Raw genomic sequence first — 16,663 nt, 5'->3', positions numbered from 1 at the left:
TGGATCCCCCACATCAATGGGATGAATTGCTTCCCAAGTACAAAGAAGTGAATCAGTGGCTGTCACGTCACTACCATGGACTACATTGGGATCCTCCTGGAGATATCAAATACGAGACATTGAGTGAATATGTGAATAATATTCTGAAAAATGTTTCACACATTTACGTCCAAGGTCCAGAGAAGAAGAACTAGCTACAGCAAATTCTGAAGAACGAAGTACCAATTGAGGATTTCAACGACTTTGGCAGCCCTGATATGGAGCCTCTGGAAGGTGAGGGTGTTTTCAATTGGGTAGGACTACCATCACAAAGACTGTGATGGTAGTCCTACCCAATACCATTGCCCCCTTGAACATGTGCAACGTCTGAAAAAATGGTTCACCAAGTACAACGCGAGGTCTCTAGAGAAATCCTTGAAGAAATATTACGAAACTCAGCATTTGAATGCACTGACCACTCAGGAAATTGCATTCCTACCGAATCATTTCATCAAAACCATTGCCAAGGACACCGTGGATTCAGCTTGGGACAAGTTGCCGGAGATGACGAAGAGGGATCCAAACATCGCCAAGCTACGTTATTGCCGCACGCATTGGTCTTCAATAACAGCCTCATCACTCAATCCAATCCCCCCACCAATAGCAAAGTGCCCTCTGTGTCTGTATCACCGCTGATAATATATACTCGAAGTTATAATACCACTGTCACTGAATAAAAATCGGGTATAGATGTACTAGTGTATAATTTCTTTGACACCTATACCCCTTCTCCTCCTCCTCCCGATAAGATCAACATTTCGGTGCACATATAAACATCTTATGGAAATCTCATCAGTTGGTTCTTGAATTTCATGCATATTGGATATCATAATCATTCTTCTTGTATAGTCAAAAGTTATTGATTGTTTAAAAAATAAAATTCTTCAAAAATGTCAAACTCTAATCTATCCGAGATGTGGGACGAGTATTACCCATCATTCGAGGCTGCTGCTGCACACGACAATGGAGAAACATACAAGCGTCTTCTGGAGAATGTTATCATACCGTTGCAATGGTTCATGCAACTACCTGTGCCTTCGCTGATTACCCATGTTAATGGAGCTATTCAACAATTCAATGGTCTCACCAAAGTTCATCTCTCACTGGTTGGAGTTCGCACAATCCTTGTGAAAACCGACGATTTTTATATATTTATGCAAGGACCTGTGACTGATGGAAGTGAGTGTGGAACATCTCCCGATTGCAGCTCATGTGAGGGTGGAACTTCCCCTGAACGTGATTCACACAATGAGGAGGAAGGGAGTCCAGATATTGAGACGCTGGAGGAAATGGAGGCTGTGGCAATTGATGTCCTCAGCTCATTTTTGAATAGTATATAATAAGCAATGAAAAATCGGATGAGGATGGGGTGGAGAGAGAGATATAGCCAGTGAAGAAACACACGAGCCCAGAGGAGGGGATACTGCACACCTCCGCTCTGAACGTAAAAGTAGTTAGACTATCAGAAATTATTCAATCATTACTTGTACAAGAACAAGCATAGCATGGCATTCATCATTGATTTGCAAGGATTCCAAAATCGAGGAGAATTTATCATAAAAGAATTGAGTGCAGTGGCAGTACAACAGTCGCCAGACATTGAAGAATCTCCTCCCATCAACATCCTCTTTCAACCACCATGTGCCTGGAGTGATCTGGAGATGCAGGCTATTATAACCAACAGGTGGCTAACTCGTAATCATCATGGAATACAATGGAGTGTTGGTGGTTGTGATTATAATAACATTGACAAAGTTCTTCACAGTTTTCTACTGAACAGTCGGACAATTTATGTGAAAGGCTTAGAGAAACAGCACTATGTGGAACAACTGCTTGGTGATTCCTACCACGTTGTAAATTTAGAAGATTACAATTGTCCAAAGATCGACAATTGTTTCTTCAAAGAAACTGCCCATTCGCACACTCATCGACACAGTAAGACAGCGCAGGAGTTAATTTGCTGCGCTTTGGTGAATGTGCACCGCTTGAAACATTGGTTCCAGAGTACTCATCAAAAATTCGACAATAGTGAAAAAGATTTTAATGAACTTTTTGATTGAAAAATCAGACATTTTTACTTCAATTATTATCTTAAAATCGTTTTCTTTGTTTTGACTTGCAAAAATGTAAAAATATATTTACACATTCTAAAAACTATTCTCATGTTCATTTTTACAAACCTTACATTTCCATTCAATATAGAAAAAAATTCCCTTTTTTCAACTATTATTATTATACTTCTTTTTATACTTCTTATGTATCATATCATTTTTTCGATCCATGGAATAGGCATTCACTCCACTTCGAAACTACGCATCCACGCGGCTGAGTGTTTTGTTTATACGGCACGTACGTTCTCATCGGTAAACACACAATACACAGAAAGCATTCGAAAATCACTGAGCCGTAGGAAATTTTATTTGAAAAATTAAATTAAATTCCATTTAAATTGGAAACATTCAGTTCAAAACTGCACAATTAATTTCTGTTTTGTTCAATGTCATGAGCATTCAATGTAAAAACCCAAAAAAAGAAAGATCATTGCAAATTATTAAACTTGTGTTATGTTGCATGGTATCATCTTTTGAAGACAATGGTGGAATATTCATTCCTCTTCGAAAACGATTCACTGCGCATCCAAGAGTCCGAGTGTTTTGTTTATACGGCGCGTACGTGCTCACCGGTAAACACACGCGGCCACGTGAGCGGTAGACCATTTCGCGCTTCAGTCTCAATGAGAGAGATAGAGAGAGAGAGAAATATCGAGTTTAAAATCATTCCTCAGATTTGATAAGAAAAAAAAATCATCTTTCTCATTATTAGTTTCTACTACTCATGCTGATTTTGAAGACGAAATTTCAAAATCATGAATTAATTTGTTGTAATTAGGATTATTGAGGTGGCATAAAAGAAAAAAATTTACTGGCAATAGAAGGTCTGAAAATTTTAGCAACTACGATTGTCAGCTATGAAATATTAGATATTAGACATCAGAAATGAGATATTCGATAGTAGACATGACATACTAGATATTAGATATGAGATATCATATGGTGGATATTCAACGTGAGATATCACATGGTGGATCCCCCCCCCCCCCGCCGCCGCATTCTGGTCCAAAATGGAGCCTCGAATATTACCACGGTGAGGCCGATAAAGAAGATTCCCTCACACATTACCGACCGAGAGCAGATTCCTGCATTGCCCTCCCTCGCAACCTTACCAGCCCTGTATAGTCAAATGATAATTATTAAAAAATTGGCGTTTGGAGTAGCGCCGATTAACGGAATAATGTCAAATGGTAATTAAAAAAGATATTTTTCTCGTTTTTGCCGGAGCGCGGGTGGGGGAGATTAAATCAAATGATACCCACGGAGCTTGGCCATCTGGTTCCACCCGGTAATGTGATCTTTTTTAAGGGTTGAGAAATGCGGGTGGAATTTTAAGGGTGTAACTGTTGAAATATATCATCAAGGTGGCAGTGTATGGATTTAAATCATACTTTATCTGATAGTTCTAGCAAATAGAATATAGCGCAGACGATTAATTATTCACTGTTATAAGAGTAATCATAATTACCGTTACTATTATTGATTTTTTAATTATTTCATCGATTAAACTATGTAGAAATCTGTTACTATGTTTATAAACTAGATAATGAAATGTTTAAGTCCAAGAAAACGGTCGCGAAATTCATATATACAGCAAATCCGAAGTGGAGACTTTAAGAATCTGCACAGCAGATTAGAAATGGGAACGGGTTAAAGCGTAGGATTAGTAATCGTTAGGTGGTAGGTGCAAACCTCAGTAGTTGTAATATTTTAAGTACACAAAATCGGTATTCATTGCGTGAGGGTTGTGTAGGTAAGGCCCAATTAATGATAACAACATCTTGAAAGTATGAATTAGTTTATTTTTGTGTTTATATACAATTATCGTTGATATGTTGACAGCCATGCCGTCCTTCCCTTGAACCCGGCGCGAATGCTCGCAGTGGTAATATTTAATTACTTGTATTTCAACTGCACATAACATTATTATGTGATTACAATAACCCTGGCCAACACCTACATGGCAGACAATGGTAGCTAAGGATCAACCCCGAAGACCTGACCCGATGTCATTACAGGGTGGAACCTGATCCGGCGCGGTTCTGGCTAAGTCCCCAAACCTTGCTAGTACGGTGCTGAGTTTAACCTGGATTTGGTCCATTTTTATTTTTGGATCTGGGGAAACCCCTTCATATTCACTCATAGTTGTCCTTCAACGTGCGTGTCATAAAATATTAACAATAAATATAATGATTGATTAATAGATGATATTTAAACAATTATTTATTTATTCAATTAAATAAGAAAAAACCATAAATTCAATATATTATTTATACCATCATTTGGCTTAGACATCACCACTCGTCTGCCATGCTAGTACAAAACCGGATCAACAATGATTCATATTATTATCATTACTTTTGTTATTACCTCTTTTTTCGAATATCCTCCCACTCACAACACCACTCCAAGATGATGCGGTAAAAAATTAATGATAATAAATTCAGCGACGGCGGTGGCCAAATTGGTTAAATCGCTCGGCGTAGGGCATTGGAATTTTAATCTTTCGGAAACTGCCGAACGGGAGTCTAGACACCAAGAATCATCGAGAAATATTATTCCTCGATGAAGCTTGGTTGATGGATGCCGTGCCGGTTAAGGTTTTCCATGGCTTTCCTTGGTCACCAGGACGGTCTGTACATGGCGTATAGCTCCTGGGGAAAATGTGACACGATTGGAGAAGAAGTCAGCCCATGCTACAAAACCAATGTAAAAAGTCGAATAGGGTATATGTACATGCAATAAATAATACTATTAGTGATAATAAATTATTTTTTTAATCGGCTAAGCCCTTCTGTTCCCTCCATTGCCCCTCACCGGTCCAAAAATAATCCCAAAAAAAACAATCAACAAAAACTCATTATGAAAATGATAGAAGAAAGAAAAAGACATTTTTTTAACATTCAGCCCCCCCCCCTGCCCTTGTCGAACCGATCCAAAAGTGAAATAACCCAATTTTTTCGCAATAAGCGTCAGACTGTACCCTCCCGTCCCGTCCTTAAAAATTATCATGCGCGTCTGATTCATACCTCCCTCCCCAACGCCCCCACTCCGGGTTGTTGTAAAAATGAGAAAAATCAATTTCTACGGATTATCAATTGATTTCCTCCTCCCCCCGCTCGCCAGACCGCTCCAAGAATGACAAAAACCAAATTATTCATAATTATCGTTTGACTTTGACCGCCGCTACCCTCCGGGCTACTTAAAAAATGAAAAAAAAGACTGTTTTTTCAATGATTTTGATTTTTACTTCGACCTCTCCTCCCCGCTGCTCCACAGATAAGAAAAATTACTTTTTTCACAATTGTCATTTCATGCCCACCACCCCTTCCTCGCAGGATAATCGAAAAATAAGAAAAACCCATGTTTTTCGATTGATCGTCTTACTTTAGCTTCCCTCTCCCTGCCGCACTGCTCCAAAAATACGAAAAACCAACCCTCTCCCATTACACGCTGCTCCGCAAATGGAAAAAATCAATTTCCTGGAACTATCATTTGACATAACATCTCTGCCGACAGCCACGCCGCTCGAAAAATGAAAAAATAATTTTTCCAAATTATCATTTGACTTTATCCTCTCCAAAAACGAGAAAAGCCTATTTTTTCATAATTACCATTCGACCACACACCCCGCACGCTGCTGCAGAAATGAGAGAAAACAAATTTTTCAAATTTATCGTCTGACCTTACCCTTCCTCCCGCGTTGCTCCAAAAATAACAAAAACTAATTTTTTCAAAATTATTAGTTGACTGCACCCCCCCCCCCCTCACTGCTCCGAAAATGAGAAAACCCCTTGTTTTTCAGTTATCATTTGACTTTAAAGAAACTTGAAATTCAAAATTTTTAATTCGCCATTTGACATTCAACATTCGAATTTGTCAATTTCAAATTTTTAATTGGTAATTGGCAATTTTTAAGTTTGCAAATCCAAATGTAGAATCAATATTGTTTCAATTTCAAATTGCAAAGGGAGAATTTGGAATTGAAAGTTGTGAACATAAAAATGAAAATCATTAAATGATTAAAAAAATTCACAACTTAAATAACGTAAATCACAACTTCCAACTGGCGCATTGCTGGATTATGCTGCCTGGTTGGATCACGCAAAAAGATAGTGTTTGAGTGTAAAATGACGCTCACCTCATGCTCTTCCTCCCTATGCACTTAAATTCCGCCTTGGTCCCATCCTGACCATGTTTTTTCAAAAGAAGTATTAACTCCACTTTCTCGGAGTTCGAACTAAGAATTTCGCGTTCGGGTTTTCGGCATATAGAAGGGGTTGCTAGGGTGGTGTCGAATTTGCAGTGGGACAACTCCCTCATGTGGTCCATTTCACACTTGTGGTCACTTTGGCAACCGTTGCCAAAATGACCAGTGCTTCCATTTACCAAATGCTGGAATTTTCCGTTAAGTTGCCAAAGTACCCAAATCACCTACATATATATATATATTATTTATAATATAGTATATATAATTGTTTATTATTATTATTATTTGTATATAATTTGTTTATATATTGAAAATCGTTATATTTATCAATTGAATTTAATTAAAGAAAAAACTTAAATTATGACTATTTTTTTTAGATACTTAAGATTCTTTTAATATGCACATTTTACATGAACATTTTATATGATAATACCCCATACATGTAAGCTTGGGTGCGCATTGCGCGCCGTATACGCTAGTGACCAAAAAAAATCATCCATTTTTTGACCTTGCTAATTTTATGGACGTTTTTTATGTTAGAGTCACATAATTTCCCTGTAATATGTTGAACACAAAAGTTACGTCAAATGGAATTAAAAATTTCTATAATAGTGTCAGAAACGACATTTTGGCCCTCGTTTACGGAATTGTCACGCCATTTCACGGGTGGGATGTAAGTTACAGATTCAAAGAATTGACTGTCATTGCATTGTCCTTGTTGAAATCATAATTTTTGTTCCTGGACCCTGTTTCAACATTATTCTATATAAAAGTGAAATTAAAAAAATGTGAAATAAACAAAGGAAGAGCTTTGCCCAGAGTTTTCTGTGAACCCGAAATGACGAAAATTGGTGTTTTTGTAAAAAAAAAACTCAGCCAAGTAAAAGTTTCGCACAGTTGATTCCGTGAAAAACTCGTGTTTTGCCAAAATATGGCATTCTAAGATATTAAAAAAAACTCAGAAAATGTAAATGAAAACGCCAAGAAAAGTGATAAGAGTCGATAGAAAGGATTCAATAATGAAAATAAAAAAATCATCATTCGGGAGATTTCACGGTTTTTTCAAGAACTGCATATAATTTTCGCAGCATATTCTAGTTAACAATTATAATTATGGAAATAGATAAAAAATATAAAATCCAAGGGAAAAAATAAAACATTCTCCTCCGATTCTCTTTTGCGAATCAACGGTTTGAATAAACTGATGGCAACATCTCAACGCCAAATTTGGCCCAGGTTAGGTTGGATCGACCTGCTGCCAACTTAGTGACTTCAATGTAACCGAAAGATAATAGAAATCGGTAAAATATTGAAATGAGCCCGTTGCCATGGGCGTATTTTTGCTAATATTAATGGAAAAAAGGGAAAACTTATATCAATGAAAAGCTTGAGGGCGATTTGTATAATGTAACTATGCACAGATTTCATGTAACTTGTAGTGTTGGTATTTTATGGATTGAATACGATTGGAAGTAGTGGAAGGGGTAGTTGTGTCGTGTATAGATACACCGTAGCTCTCGGTCTTATTTGTTGGATAGAGACGAAACTTTTACTTGGCCGATACGCTACCACGTATCTCGATACTCTCTTACAATGTGTCTTTTTTTGACCATTTGTGGCCACAATTATATAGAGGTAATTTTTTCGTACATGTTTGTTGGCAAAAAATCTTCATCCGGGCTTCAATATAACAGCAGTCTTGAATATTGATAGGTACTAAATGCCCAATCTCACTCTATTATTGCAGGAATTATGGGATGAAGCAAGTAAATATCCTCTCCATGGCACACTCAGGGATGCTCCATCATATTTATTTTCCTGTATAAACTCCAATGCGGAGCCTGAAGAATTACGAGATGAAAGTCGTCGGCTCTGTGACATCAAACCGTTCTGTTCAGTTCTTAAAGTAATTGAGCGTGAAGGCGTCAAAGGCGACAGAAATCTAGACTCTCAGATCGGTCTGTTGATCGGTAAGGGTCTCCATGAGTTTGCCTCTCTAAAAAACTCCGAAGTCAATGACTTTAGGTGGAAAATGAGACTATTGGGGGACGAGATTGCGCTAGCAAGGCAGAAGCAGCAGTGGGAGGAAAAAGTTCATTATCAGTATCCTTCAAGACTCGCTCAGGCTCCTGCTATTCCGAAGAATATTGAATCTAGACTGAAGGACGGCCATATCGTACTGGTTACCAAGTTTGATAACACCGAGGTGAGGTACAGCTATTGTGAACATCTCAGCAATGAATTTTTAAAACAAAATGTGTCCAAATGAATCTAAAACATTTCAGCTTAATATTTTCTTTTACTCTTTCTAAATGCATGTTCAACTGAAATGAAAACTCACTGCCCCGTTTCACTTGAAATTCGATTAATGACTATATTTTAATTATTTTAAGAATGTATTGCTCTAGTGTTTCTCCACTTTTCCTGGTTTTTCGCAAAATTTTGGTATAGTGTTCCTCAGATTTACGCCAAAACATATCCTTTTGACTCTTATTTTCACCCAATAACTCGTCGAATCGTCAACTTTCACACTCGTGGGATTATTTTTCGACATTTTCTCTCAAATTTTGTTATGTTCCAAAGAAAAATTTGACAAAACGTGCCTAAATCGTAGCCCGGCTCGTGGCTCGTATTTTACTTTGCTCCCTCGGTCCACTTGGTGTCATTCGTTTCCAATTATAATCATTGTAATTTATTAAAAAATCCAACACTTCAAAGAAGAAGGATGTTTCTAGATACAATCAGGACAAACCTAAACTCGGGGTATTAGTTTAGCACTTTGGGAGTATAAAGAGAGAAGAGAAAAGGGAAGAAAAATATTTTGTGAGATTATTATTTTTATTATGATATAGAAATACCAGGAAATAATGAATAATTTTGGATTTTCATACGTTAGTCAAGGTACCTGAGATGCCAATTTTTTTTTAACTATTGTTTTGGATAGAAATAATAAGTTTAAGAATAATAATCCTGCAAATCCGGAACAATTGTTCAATCAATTGAAAGAGGTTATGTTATGTGTTTTTCGCGGCCTTTTTGCGTTCATCTCCGGAAATATGACTTTAATAATCAAATGACTAAAGACCAATTTTGTTCATTATAAACACTGCACCAAAAATTAACGTTATCGCGTTAATTTTTAGCAGGTAACATGAAAATAGGTGCGTTATTTGCAATGCCACTGGATGCGAGAGACCAAGTGAGTCTTCATGTAAATGAGATGCTTGAATTGACATTCCAATCGATACTTAACCCGACACATGAATCGATCCTTTAATTACTATTTAAGTCAACCCCCGGATCTGTACTTGTCTCGATTCTAGAATTTTTTAGGAAGTTTTCCGTAAGAAAACAAAAATTTAACAAGAAATTGGGATAAATCATCGCGTTTAGCTGCTCAAGTATTTCGACACTTAGACGATACATTATCTTTGGTAACTATTAAACTTGGCACATAATCGAAACTACAAACATCATCAAAATCTACACTGGTTTACTTGGGAAATTGATGTTTGTAAATTATTGCATTTCAATGAATTTCGACAATAATATACTGCAATTCATTTGATCCATTATTGTCCGGTCAACGTGTACTCAATTGCCAAATGATAGATGATTAATTATTCGAATTTGAACGCCTTTCATTTGAATTGTTGCAAACTTCAGTGGATGAGAATTACTGACATTACGGCAAAGAGAATATATTCTTCATTAAATCTCTTAAAAAAAAATTATTTGAATATGAATTCAGTGAAGAGAATTAACTGAAAATATTTCCTATTTTTTTCTTGTATAATGTTTAAAATTGTGGAAATATAAAATCGTCTTATCCACATTTCTCGGGTCGATCTTTCAGATAAAAATCGAGCATTGAGCAATAATCGAATATTCAACGAGAATTGATTATTTGAAATCGAAAACAAATGAAAAATCCCTTGCCCTTTTAATGTAAGGTACTAGCATGCTAACGCGCGCTTGGCGCGCTCGTCACGTAATTTTTGCACATTTTCATCGATGATAATATAAACATTCTAATTATGCATTCATTTGTATTATGAAATTATAGTTGGAACCACCCGCCACTTGCGTGTTCACAAATCCACCAGGGGAGTTATTCTCACCAAAAATCCGTTTTTTCGAAACTGCGATTTTCCCTAGCCGCCCATAGAATTTGATGGGATTCGACACCCTCATTATGTGCAAAACTTCATCATCCAATGGCGAATTAGTATTCTGTAAAACATTGACTGTTTCTGCAGGATCAAGAATGAAAAGTTGTCCATATCTTATCGTTGGCAGCGGGATATAATGCAGTATTACATTGATAATGAATTTGTCCTTCAATTAAAAAACAATAAGGTTCCGGTCGTCAATTCGAGTAATTCATTAAATTTGCATTAAATGAAGCAAATGAAGAAGAATTATTGTAATATCTAATTTGATTGAAACATGTATTAGATTTGGGATACGTTCGATGGAACAGAATTTTCAATTTCTATGGCATTCCAGGCAATAGAGGTAATTTGACTTTGTCATGTTCACAATATTGTTTAAATGAATTTTTCTTGTTACAAATAATTTAGCATTCAAAACATCTGGCATTGCAATTGCTGACAAGTTTCTGTCATTTTACCCCCATAATGTTCACTGATTTCATTCAGATTCATCATCGATATTGTTGCATCAGAAAACGTAGTAGTGTCTTGTGAATTCAGAATCATTCAATTTCCATGTGAAATTATTAATAGTATGTATAGTCTCAGAATTATAATTAATGGGATTTTGATTGATTTTGCAAGTTGTTAAGGGAAAAATCCTATTTTTCCATAATCCATACTATTCCATAGTGTGTATCACTATTAACTTCAACATTCATTAATAAGTCCGATGGTTTAGACTCTAAAACTAAACTTTAGAGCAGGGCTGGGCAAACTCTGCTCTGAGAGCAAGTCGTGCTCCCGACCTCTATTAGTGCGTAACAAAGAGTAGACGAAAGCCCATTGTATCGGGTGATGGGCCTTTATGACCCAGATCGTAAAGGCCCTTCTCCTCAAAAACTTTAAAGCAGGCATGGGCAATCTCCAGGTAGCTCGGAGCAGAGCCATAAACTCGAATTAGAAATCCAATAAAGTTTACAACCATTTCAATAATAAGGGTCTTAGTACTAGCATAGTGGGGGCAGTAGTGGGGGCTTCACAGGTACTAAGGTGGGGAGTATCCCATGAAGCATCTGGCAAGAATTTATCCTCCGGAAGGGTAAAACTTGTCGCGCATCTGATTATTTTTTAATGCACACATGAAAAAAAATTGAAATTTTTGGTTTAGAGCAGGGCTGGGCAAACTCTGCTCTGAGAGCAAGTCGTGCTCCCGACCTCTATTAGTGCGTAACAAAGGGTAGACGAAAGCCCATTGTATCGGGTGATGGGCCTTTATGACCCAGATCGTAAAGGCCCTTCTCCTCCGCTGAGATCAACCGAAATGGGGGTGACGCTTAAGAAAAGGAAAAGAGGAGAAATTAGACTCAAGTAAAGGAAAAGCAGCGAAATAAGTCGATCAGAAAAATTTCAATTTTTTTTCATTTGCAACAGTATGTGTAGAACATGGCATTTTTGTCAATCCACGTGATTTTGAATTGAAACGACCAGAAATTCCGTCAACTGATACATATTTCCGATACATATCCAAAGAGTCATTAGATTTACAACATGTTGCATGAGATACAGTTTTAGACATACATCTATACGTATCTCAAACAGTATATTCGGAATTGTCACATTCGTAATACTTTTAGTCTGTTGTGATAATACATTTTTAGAAGAATTTCCGGCAATGTCTATTAGACGTTTCAGTCAAGGCAATTTTTCAGGCATTGGGGAAATTGAATCTCCAACAAACGTATTAGTAATAATTAATTCTCCATCATTTTGTAATGATAATTTATGAGATGGAGTGTGTTTACTTGACATTGTTTCTGATACGTTAGACACAACAGAGTTCGTTACTTTCAAAGGCGCTTCGCGTTCAAGACGGTTGGAAATATTCGAAGATTGAGGAAGCTTCTCGTGGAGTCGTAGAGAAGAGGGCATTGAATTGTTCAATGAAATTGCTGAAATTGTCTGATGATTGTTTTTGATTCAAACAGTTTTCAGTACAATTCTTTGTGCAATTTTCAGTGCAACTAGGAAAAGCTTGCGATTTTGTCATTTCTGCTTCTTTTTTAGAAGATTCGATGAAAATTCCTACCATATCATCACTTTCATCATTTAGATTCCAACGAAATTCTTTGGGATTCATTATATCGTATTTTTTTGAATCTGTGAAAATATGAATATTTCAATTAATTTTTATTATTTATTTCAAGCTTCAGTGATATTACAATTTTTAAAACATACAATTATCTGACTAACGATAATATTTTTATTAACTTTGGATGATTTAGGCATTTACACTTTCTGAGTGACAGCATATTTTTATCACATTAGTATGCATATTTTGATATATCTCTCAATATTAACACATTCATTCCTTTTGATATGAAAATGTACACATAACTCTCAATAATAACACATTTTTGAGCTTTGACATAAAAATGTTCACATATGCGTATACGTAGGAAATATTTTACATATGCATGCACTTTTTCACGTCAGGATTCTGAAACAAAAAAAGAAGTTAATCAGATAACTTGCTTTCCATATGACCTTTTATTATTATACGGGCAGATACGTAGTTAATATTTAATAAATTAAATTTCAGTCAAACCTCAGTGCGAGGATTGTTCAAAAACTTTCTCGTCGATTTATTTCGTCAAAAATCTAGCAAACATACCTTTAACACCGGATATCTTCCACCGAAATGGAGACTTTCGGAAAAAGTAAAATTCTATGTACTGTATTTCATCCAATTCTTATGTGAATTTCCTCCTTTTACTTCTTACGAGACCGAACGCGCGCTCCGCGCGCCGTTTGATTCCGTGGTGTTGATGATGACGTAGCCAATTGACCAATGAGAAATAGGGTTACGAGTGAAAAGTCTTACGCATGAAGTTAGCCAATCTTACTCGCGCCCAACTTAATTTTGATGTATCACCTTTTATAGATAGGACGAGACCGAACGCGCGCTCCGCGCGCCGTTTGATTCCGTGGTGTTGATGATGACGTATAGCCAATTGACCAATGAGAAATAGGGTTACGAGTGAAAAGTCTTACGCATGAAGTTAGCCAATCTTACTCTCGCCCAACTTAATTTTGGTGTATCACCTTTTATAGATAGGACCCCTTTTTACCTTCCCGACCCGAAGGGTTCCTCCCTTTTAGTTTACTTTTAAATTGCAACCAACAACATTGATACCGTGTTTTTCAAAAGTGAAGACCAATTATTGATTTGCTTTCGTATAACTATATCATTACAAAGTATTTATTGAATATGAACATGTTGATTCATAAAAATCATCATTAATGGGCCGGGAAGAAATATGCTAAAAGTTAAGCCTCTAACTCTCTCCATCCTTAAATGGCATAGTAATTTTAGAAATGAACAGATTTCGACCATAAGAACAGATAAAACCGAGCTTATTCAAAACATGTGATTTCTCCCTCTCGTTATACCCAATAATTTTTTAAAAATAAATTAGCAGTGATGAAGAACAATCACCCCTGTTACTCCGAAAGCTGTCAAAACACTTTGAACTGTCAGCTTTGATCATAAATCAATGTCACGGAATTCATGTGAGATTATAAACGAGAAGTACAGTCTGATTTCACGGTTCAAGGTGACCACCAAAGTCTTAAACATTCATTCCAAAATCTCCAAGACCAAAGTTTGCAACCCCTTAAGATTGCTGTATCGCGATAGTCTGCAAAAAGTTTATCCGCTGTCAAACGGGCCAGTTTAGAGCATTCTTGATGAATATGAATAACTGAAGCATAACTATGTATTTTCCATATTTACTATTTTCAATTATATAATTTTATGAATTTTCGATACTTATATCTCGTAAACCAAATGGTCAATCGATTTAATTTTATTCTGTATTCCGCCCTACGATTTGTATTCCATGTTTTTTTTTAATTTCAAAACTGTCGAGCCGTTGATTTAAAAAAAAATCTAATCTGTGATACTCTAGTTAAATACGTGTTAAACCAGTCGAATCTCAAAAATTTCTATATCAAGTTCAAAAAGGTCAACCACAAACGAAAAGTTTCATTTTGTAACTAATTTTTTCAACTCTTCACCATAAAAATTTTACTGAAAACTGTCGAAAAAAAAATCTACGATACAAAAACCTTAAGTTTCCCGCAACCTAAGAGGCTAACTGTTAGCAGCTAACTGTTAACAGACACGTATGTTAGAATTTTTCCTTGACAATGACAATAAAAAATTGCATCTACGATTCTCTGGGATATCGATAATCGACAGATTAAACAATCGAATGATACTCGATAATTGCGAATTTTCAAACGATATAATACCCCTAGCCTCTCTTCTAATATATAAGACTTGAATCAGCATTTGAATTGACACTTGAAGCAATACTTACAACGATACTTGAAGTTAAACTCAAATCGATAGTTGAATCAATACTTGAATTGGTACTTGAGTAAATACCCCAAATGACAGGGAAATTATTACTTGAATCAATATGGTCGATTCAATAGTTAATAGTAATAATTATTGATTTGCCTTCAGCTCGAACGCCAATTCCACACGAGTTAAAATATTCCATCCCAACAGCCGGAGCAATATTTTTCTGTAGTGATTTTGAAGTTTTTAAGTTTGGGAAGTATGCAGTGTCAATTACCAAACGAGAAATCGTGAGAAGCAGTACGGAGAATATCTTTTCCTGAAAAATTTCTTCGACGCAACTCATTTAGCAATGGCGTTTGAAATGATTTACTTCTTTTTTTATCTGTTACGCGCAATATTGAACGTGAAATGCATTGAGGGATGAGGAATATTTGAAAAGCTAGTGATGAATTCTCGTCGAAAGTTATTTATGAATTTCCGAAATAGAGTTACTCAATAGCCTTGAATACTGCACTCTGATTGAGAAATCATTCTGATCATCAGAGTCATTTCTGAAAAACCGTTCCAAAATAAAGCGCTATTTTGCAAATACTACTACATATTTGACATAGCGTTATGCCCAAGTTGTGGTAATAAAATAACAAAATTTCAGATTTTGTTATTTCAGATAGTTCTTCCTTCAAACATCTCATTTTTACATCTCAAATAATTGTGCATCATTTATTAACAAATTTAGCAAGAGTTAAATTCGAAAGAAGAGGAAACTTGCCTTCCTAAACCAAATGGTTCTTTCATATTTTCGGAATTCTTACCTATTTTTGAATATTCATCTATGTTTTTGCTGGATCTCCATACTATATAGTCATCCAAAAGTCTTATATTCAAAATATGGTGAAGGAAAGTATCTAAGTGGCGTTGAGAAGGTAATGGCACTGGGCTTTCAATTAAAACTTTACTCCGTTCGTTAATTTCTTTAACAAAGAATCGAAGAAACTTCAGACAAGAGGAAGTATTTATCGTCAACACATATTCCCAATACTTTAGGTCTATAAATAATACGAAGCGCATTACACACAGAACATATCCCTTAAGTGGTCACGTACCATTACCATAGGAGTAAAATTTTCAATCCAATTATTTTTTAGGGTGATTTCCATTATTTCTCAAAAAAAATTCTTATTCGCTTCATCACCCCTTTGCGCAACGATTAATAATTTGGATATTTCAAAATATTCGTTTGACACCGAAAAATAATTGGATTGAGCATTTTACTCCTATGGTAATGTTACATGGCCACTTGATAGCCTATCCTCATCAAAAAATGACAAAAATTAGGTCAAATATATTCTTCAACTGAAAATACGGGAGGCTAGAGGAAAGTAAGCGAATGTGGCAGAAATGGAATTCTAACTTATTGATTTTTTTTAGAACTGCATAAGAAGTCTGGAAAAAGTTTTGTGTCATAGGTGCCCGTAATCGCGCTATTCTAACCTCGCTTCGCTCGGTAGAATCGCGGATTACGGGCCCAATGACATAAAATAGTGCACGAAACACGTGCATTATGTACTTTTTGACTTGACAATAAAACAATTACACACTTGTTACGTAATATACTATGTCATTGTACCCTACTGTTTCACTTTGCTCCAATCTCTCCTTCTCATCAAGGTGTGGAAAATCGAGCTGTTCGTCTACGATTTACCATTTCATTGTACAATGTTATCAATCTTATCACACAATAGCATTCCACACTTAGATAAACTAACATAATACAAAA

The 16,663-nt window shown here is 36.0% G+C and overlaps 1 protein-coding gene across 1 annotated transcript in view; it reads left to right on the top strand.

Moving 5' to 3' along the window:
* Pi3K92E (phosphatidylinositol 3-kinase 92E) overlaps positions 1-16,663 on the top strand; it is a 114,927-nt gene that overhangs the window by 76,954 nt on the left and 21,310 nt on the right. The window contains exon 2 of the mRNA XM_011305586.1: positions 8,108-8,566. Within this exon, the coding sequence (XP_011303888.1) occupies positions 8,108-8,566 (459 nt within the window). The remainder of the gene's footprint in view (positions 1-8,107; positions 8,567-16,663) is intronic.

This window comes from Fopius arisanus, unplaced genomic scaffold (genome assembly GCF_000806365.1).
Source record: "Fopius arisanus strain USDA-PBARC FA_bdor unplaced genomic scaffold, ASM80636v1 scaffold00043, whole genome shotgun sequence".
Lineage (NCBI taxonomy): Eukaryota > Metazoa > Arthropoda > Insecta > Hymenoptera > Braconidae > Fopius > Fopius arisanus.
The sequence above is the reverse complement of the archived record's forward strand: the minus strand, read 5'-3'. Positions and strand labels throughout refer to the sequence as shown.